The following is a 6863-nucleotide window of genomic DNA, read 5'->3' as shown; positions in this document are numbered from 1 at the left end:
ACACACACACACACACACACACACACACACACACACACACACACACAGACATCACTTTTCCATCTCTCCCTCTCTCTTTGGCGCCAAAGGCTGAGGTGTAGAGGATTGAATGTGAACATTGCCAAGGATATTTGGCTATAAGAAGGTCATTGGTCACTTTGAACAAGGCTGTTTCTCTCTGTGGTGTTATTTCAAAGCATGATCCACATTTTGATTAAACATTGTACATGAAGATGTGTATAAGGGAATGCGGTTGAGTGGTCATAAAAGAATACAAGATTCTGCCTGTCAGCAGAAATACGCAAAAGCACCCAGCGTGTATAGATTTTAAAGAAACTAGAGTGATTAAGGTTTCCGTCTTGCCCCGCTGTAATATTGACAGGCTGCAAGGCCAGTGGAGGAGTGCACAGCTGAAACTGTTTCAAAACGGCACAGATTTCGGGGGCAGGAGGACACACATGGATCAACATTCACACACAGACTCAGAGAGCATTAACACACACAGGGAATAGCCTACAAGCTGTTAAAATATCACAGTGGATTTTACTCGTGCTGAGACAACAAGAAAGAACAACTATATACACACCAACAAAGCCACACACACACACAGAGATAAGTGATCACAGCAGTGCCGTCCCACACTGTTAACCACAGGGCCTGTTGGTAGGGAAAACCCTCTGCTGCACACCTGGTAGATCTGTTCAGTCATCCAGGGTGTGGCGTTCAACCAAAAAGTTGAAGTCAATCCACTGGACTTGTTATCAGATGATTGAAATGTTTCACTGATCATTTGAAAGGCTTCAGCGTCAGCTCTTGACATCAGATGGAGAAAACCTGGGCATCGATCCCTGTGGAGCTGCCATGCCTCCTGATGAGCTGCCCGAGTGGGTGTCCTCAGCCACGTCGTCATTCAACAGGAGGTAATGCCGAGGGTTTTCCTCACCTGGTCTCAAAACTCAAGGAGCCATTTGTACGAAAGGTGGAGCATAATTAACCGTTCAGCCAAGTGGTTTGTTTTCTATTTCTCTGATCATCAAAGTGGCAAAACTGCAACTTTGAGCCTGTAACCTTCAACTCCTGTTGAGTTCACAAATTATAGACATCTTATTTTTTGGGAGAATGACAGCTGTGTAAAAAAAGCAAAATGTAACAAAACAATCCCTGTGTCTCGCTCTGCGTGGGAGGTTCAAGGAGGCTGTCTGAGTGTCTTAAACAATATGTAGGTGAACCAAATGTTAGCTGACAGTCCAAAAGCTGCTACGCAAATATAATGAGACAGCAACCATCGACAGCCTCGGGGAAAGCCGCTATTTATTCATAACACCACGGGGCATAATTGGATATCATATCCACCAATTACTGATTGTTTGTAAAAGCTCAAGTCAGACCCAATGAGTCTGTCGTTCTAATAATCAGTCAACCAATAATTGAGATGCCGATATCTGAATGGAGATATGAGACACAAATGTAAATTTGCGTTTCATGAAAATGATATGATATTGATGCTTTGAGAACACAATCCCAACTTCATGTCAGTTCTCGAGGTTAATCTGGAGCTTTCAACGGACAGTGTCAAACTACTTCCATGTGCTCCACTTTACAAGTGCTATGTAATCATCACAGCTACTGAGCTTGCCATCAACCAATCCATCTCCATGATACCTGAGCAAATTATACATTGCTCATGAAGACATGGGATGTAGTTAAAAGCTCTTGAAAAAAGCTAGTAAGTGGCTCTTGAGTTGGGATGGTCTTGTCAAACTACTATTTCCGAGCAAGGTCAAGAATGAACTTCAACACTTAACTTGACAGTAGCTCTGTTGACATTCAATTATCAAGCAAACTTTTGAAATGTTTGAAATAATGGCGTATTAGGAGCACTTCCATCAACTGGTTTAGAGCAAATAAACTTGACTACAAGTGCAATTTGGTCAGAAGGCTGTAATCTGTCAGTAAACAGAGGTTCCCAACCAGAAACAAAACAAGTCACCGTGGCCATCTAACTAACCCAGGTATGATGAGAGAAGTCTTAAAGAATTCTGTAAACCTCTATTATCCTCTATTCTATACATTTTTAAAGACATTTAATTAACATAACTAATAATATGTTATTGACATTAAATGTCCAAACAGACTGACTGATCTGTGATTTCTTAACAAATTACTTCTTGACAGCATCACTTCCAACCTTGCTCATAACCAGAGGGTCCTTCATTTCCTCTAATGCCCTCATATTCTCAACACAGCCTTCCTTAATGTGAAGAATCCTCTACAATATTCATATCTTCATAATGCCCCATTTATGTCTGGCTTATGGACCTCTGATCAAACGCAGCATGATTAAAAACAGCCTCATCTTGAAATGTCACTTCAATGAGGAAACCCTGACCTGCAATCAAATAAATGGCCAGCGAGCATCCTTTGATCATGTGTAATATCTCTACCAGTTTTCAGTGGTTTAAAAACCACAAAGACGTCCTTCGGGAAGGTTCTCCATTAAAAATCAAAAAGTTTTAATGCGACTTTGTTTCACTGAGTGAAAGAACAATAGGAGAATACATGTCAATGAAAATTGTGATCACAGGCTTCGTTCTCCACTGTTGTCTCTTCACCTACACTTCAGAGCGTTATACACAAGCATTTGATTTTTTTTAAAGAATATATTACATTAATATTTCCTGCTTTTCTATTGTAGTTTTTACTCTAGCAAACCCAATAGATTCATACAAGTAGTGAATGTAATTCTGTAAAATACAAGATCCGGTTGAATGCAATGGCATGTGTACACTATGCGTGTGTGGATCAACTTACCAAACTCTCTAGGTACAGATATAGAGTAGATACAGCTCTGTCCAGACGTATAGTTTCTGGGGAAGTTTGGAGATAAAACAGTCCCTTCCGTTCCTGTAGAACGGCTTCCACAGGGAGCTGGAGACAGAACATACACATAGTATAGCCCATATAGTATACAGCTATATAGTCCCGTTATATTCGAGAGAAGGCAGACAACTCTATTGACAATATCTCCAGAACTAGGCTAAACTGTCCAGAATGATAAGTAGCACTACAGGGATTTGGGGGTGAACTGCCCCTTAAAGCTGTGTCTGCGGACATGCTTTATATGCCAGTGTGTGTTTTAGTATGTGTTACCTTGACAACTAGGCAATGCCCTGTTCCATCCAGGTCTGCCGTCATCTCCCATACTGCAGGTTAGGGTAGAATAGCCCTATAGAGAAAAAACAACTTTTCACTGTCGGAAAAACAACCCGCTAACCTGACTATTGACCAACCAACCAACCAACTTATCCCACAAACCGATCAACCAATCATCCACAAACCAGGCGTGTATGGAAATATGAACACACTTGACACACGTGAATAACACACGTGATATTATGGTTTGTGATATGTATCAATTTTTAAAAGCAGTGTATCAGTGTATGCATATGGTGGCACGTTCTTTTTACTAACACATACAGTATTGCAGTAATCTTAACATGTTGAATCGTAACCCCGGTATCTTGATACGTACTGTTTCGCCAGATTCTTGCCCATAGACAGCCCCAACAGAAACCAATCAAACGACCAACAAACAAACAATCAACCAACCATTCATCCGTCCAGCCATCCACTTTTTATTTGTACCTGCAAAACGTATCCAGCCTCACAATAGAAGGTGACAGTAGAGCCAAGCTTATAATCGGATCCCAGCCTGGTCCCATTCAAAACAACACCTGGGTCGAAACATGATTCCCTCAGCTTGGCTGGACAGAGAGAAATAGAACGGGTGAGTAGAACGGGTGAGCAAGTGGGAGAGGGGATGAGGCAAAGAAAAAGCGACAGGCACACATAAATAATAAGTCAAATTAATAATAACTACTTCCCTAGCAATAATCTAATGAGGCAGGCACTACGTTGGCCTTTAAAACAGTCTGTTTGACTTAGCTGCCTTTGCCAGAGATGGAGCAAGTACGATAACTTCATCCCCCGACTTTTGTATGCAACATCAACCTAGTAAATTATGGCTTTGGCCCCCTTCCTTAAAGATTAGCGGCCACCCTGCATCAACTCAAAGACCTAATTCCTGAGTCCACATGAAGCCTTTTGTGCAAGTGAATCAAACTCACCCCCTGAGAGACTATTTCAACGAACGCTAATTCAACAGGGACTTTATGGTGAGAACAATCACTCTTTTTCATTTTAAAATCAGCATGACGTACACTGGCACCATTGTGAGGGACTTAACTGCATAAACATTTGTATTGAGTGATTTGGGGTAATGCAGTAGTCTCTTTGTTCAATGTGAAAATTAAATATTTTTAAACACATTGGGGAGACATCTGAGACACTTTACCTTGCTTATGAAAAACAGATATGACAGAAAACAGCCCATGATGTAATTACATATTAGAATGATTTCTCAAGTGACAGTTACAAAGTGGCTGTAAAAACACTCCACAGCAACACAATTTAACTGGCTAATAGGTACATATAAAACTCCAGTCCAACTGCATCATTTTAACAATAACATTCAGGACACTTATTATTAAGTGTGAACAAAGAGAAAGGGATGTTGTTTTACTGTGAGGCGCAGGAGGTAGGATTGATAGGCACAAAATGACCTATACGCTTATGCGTTGTTTATGCTAGGACTTTATTTAACTAATCCCATCATGAAAAGAAAAAAATGAACATGAATGGCTGGCGATGAACAGGAAGGAAAAAGTTACCTTTTACCTAATTATTTACAGTATAGCCTCATTTTTTATTTACTTTGCTTTTTTGTATTGTAATGTATTGTCAGCTATTGTTTTGTTTTTTATTCCATTATTTATTTATTTCAGTAATGTTGTTTGTCTTTTTCTTTACTGTCTTCTAACGTTGAAAACTGATCTCACGTCATCATAAAAATACGTACAAGTGCTGAGACTAATAACACTTACATTTAGTCCAAGACACAAGCTGTTAGATACTGACTGACTGAATGCTGGTCATTGTGAGTATATTGTAGATGGGTTTACTTATGATACTGATAAGAAATGTGTCTGTGCTGTTAAAAAGTCCCCTTCTGCTGGAAAGGATTCTGAAACAAACATGGATCTGCCAGAGAATACAACATCTGTCTTTTGGGCTGTTTTCCTCTTGAGCCTTTTGAAGCTATCCCAGCACTAAATGCAGTGTATAAGGATGGTGTGGAACTATTGGGAGAATATATTACCTTTGTATTCCAGGTGAAAGCCAGTGTAAGAAACAGACCCATCACTGCGGAATGCTAAATGCATCGTATTCGAACTGCTCTCTATCCGCTCTGGGAGTTTGCTGTCTTGAAAGCTACCAATCAGAGGACTGTTGCTATCCGGACCATCGTAGATATACAGGAAGTCATAGTTTGGTTCAATGTTGAAACTAGAGATAGATTAAGAAAGAGACACAGATAGGGACAAGAGATCGGGGGAAGCAGACGGGGAGAACAGGGGCACAGAAAGAGTCAACACTGACATTTTAGGATTGAGTTTTCATGAGAAACCTGGTTATTTTTTTGTTTTTTAATACAAGAAAGCATGTGCAGAAAGTTCCTGAGAGCAGATATTTAAAACGCTGAATGGAAGAAATAAAAATGTCCAATTTTAGAAAAACAGTGTCATTAGTCGCCATTAGTTTTAAAGTTAAAGCATTCTGTATGTTGAAAAATATATAAAAAGAAGCCTGGTAGTTACAAACCCTTTATCAAATGATATTGAGTTTAAAATGTCTTTCAACAGCCCTAAATAATCTAAAATGTACAAGAAATACATTCATTGTTGCAAGAGGATGAATCCTAGTAACTTTGGGAGTAACTTCCTCTCAAGCACCAAAAGGTCAAAATGTCCACCTCACGTTGAGCGTTCCTAAAAAAGCACATTGAGCAGCAAACATACCGTGGAAAAAATAAATGTTTTACTGTAAAAAATGTCAGTGGACTGCAATTATTACGTAACAAAGAAGGTTACCCAATGAAAGCCAGCGAGAGGACGTAGTCAGAGTTGACAGCAATGAGCCAATCACAGTCCTTGGAATGAGGGTAGGGATGTGGGTAGTTAGGAGAAAGAATAAATCCACTGGAGCCAGTCAGGTTTCCTCCACATGGAGCTATGACGAGAACGCAAGCAAAGGTACACATTTATTCTAATAAAGTCTTAAAATAACCCAACTTAGTGCGGTGATATAATGGATTAATAACAAAATGGAGACAGGATGGGTCCAGGTAGAACAGACTTCAGCCCATGGATAAGTCAGTCTTACCTCCCCTGAATAAAACGTTTTGGAATATTATTAAAGTAAAGAATAAATGGATTAGGTACTCTTTGCAGATATGGGCAATGGTTAGAGTGATACATCTCCTTTCATCAATGAGGGAGCATGGTGGGCAGCAAAAGGAAAAAGGCCTGACAACAATGAACCTAAGATATATACTATGCAGGAAACCCAATGGACTCAGAGACTGAAACAAGTCAACACAACGGAATATATGACAGCAAAATTGCAAATGAAGATGGACATTTTTCGACAAAGCTGAACTCCAGTTATGTACTTGACCGTCTAAATGTTGTGATGTGAACAGTGCTTGGAAAATGGGGGAAAAAAAAGAAATGCAAGAAAAGCCCTCTGTCCAGGACTGTTTCAGAGGGTTTTATGTTGCATGATACTGAAATTGTTATTTAAATGACATTTAAAGAAAAGTGAAATAAAGTCTCATAAAATTTGCATTTTCTCGAGCTCAACCGTGCAGGATTAAAAAAGAAAAATCGTACTCACTCAATACCATTTTCATTGTTTTTAGTGCATTGCAGTTATACAACTTTTAAGCAGCAGTATGGAAAGAG

At 39.6% G+C, this 6863-nt stretch overlaps 1 protein-coding gene across 7 annotated transcripts in view; it reads right to left on the bottom strand.

The window, feature by feature from the left end:
• The window catches only part of csmd3b (CUB and Sushi multiple domains 3b), a 315344-nt gene that overhangs the window by 57534 nt on the left and 250947 nt on the right, over positions 1-6863 (bottom strand). For all 7 annotated transcript variants that reach the window (XM_031866559.1, XM_031866560.1, XM_031866562.1 and 4 more), the window contains 5 exons: positions 5991-6129; positions 5219-5406; positions 3646-3764; positions 3151-3226; positions 2812-2928 (listed from right to left, as the gene is read on the bottom strand). In XM_031866559.1, coding sequence (XP_031722419.1) covers positions 2812-2928; positions 3151-3226; positions 3646-3764; positions 5219-5406; positions 5991-6129 — 639 coding nt within the window. The remainder of the gene's footprint in view (positions 1-2811; positions 2929-3150; positions 3227-3645; positions 3765-5218; positions 5407-5990; positions 6130-6863) is intronic.

The sequence above is a fragment of the Anarrhichthys ocellatus genome, unplaced genomic scaffold, assembly GCF_004355925.1.
Source record: "Anarrhichthys ocellatus isolate YVR2014 unplaced genomic scaffold, GSC_Weel_1.0 scaffold35, whole genome shotgun sequence".
In the NCBI taxonomy this organism is placed as follows: Eukaryota; Metazoa; Chordata; class Actinopteri; order Perciformes; family Anarhichadidae; genus Anarrhichthys; species Anarrhichthys ocellatus.
The sequence above is the reverse complement of the archived record's forward strand: the minus strand, read 5'-3'. Positions and strand labels throughout refer to the sequence as shown.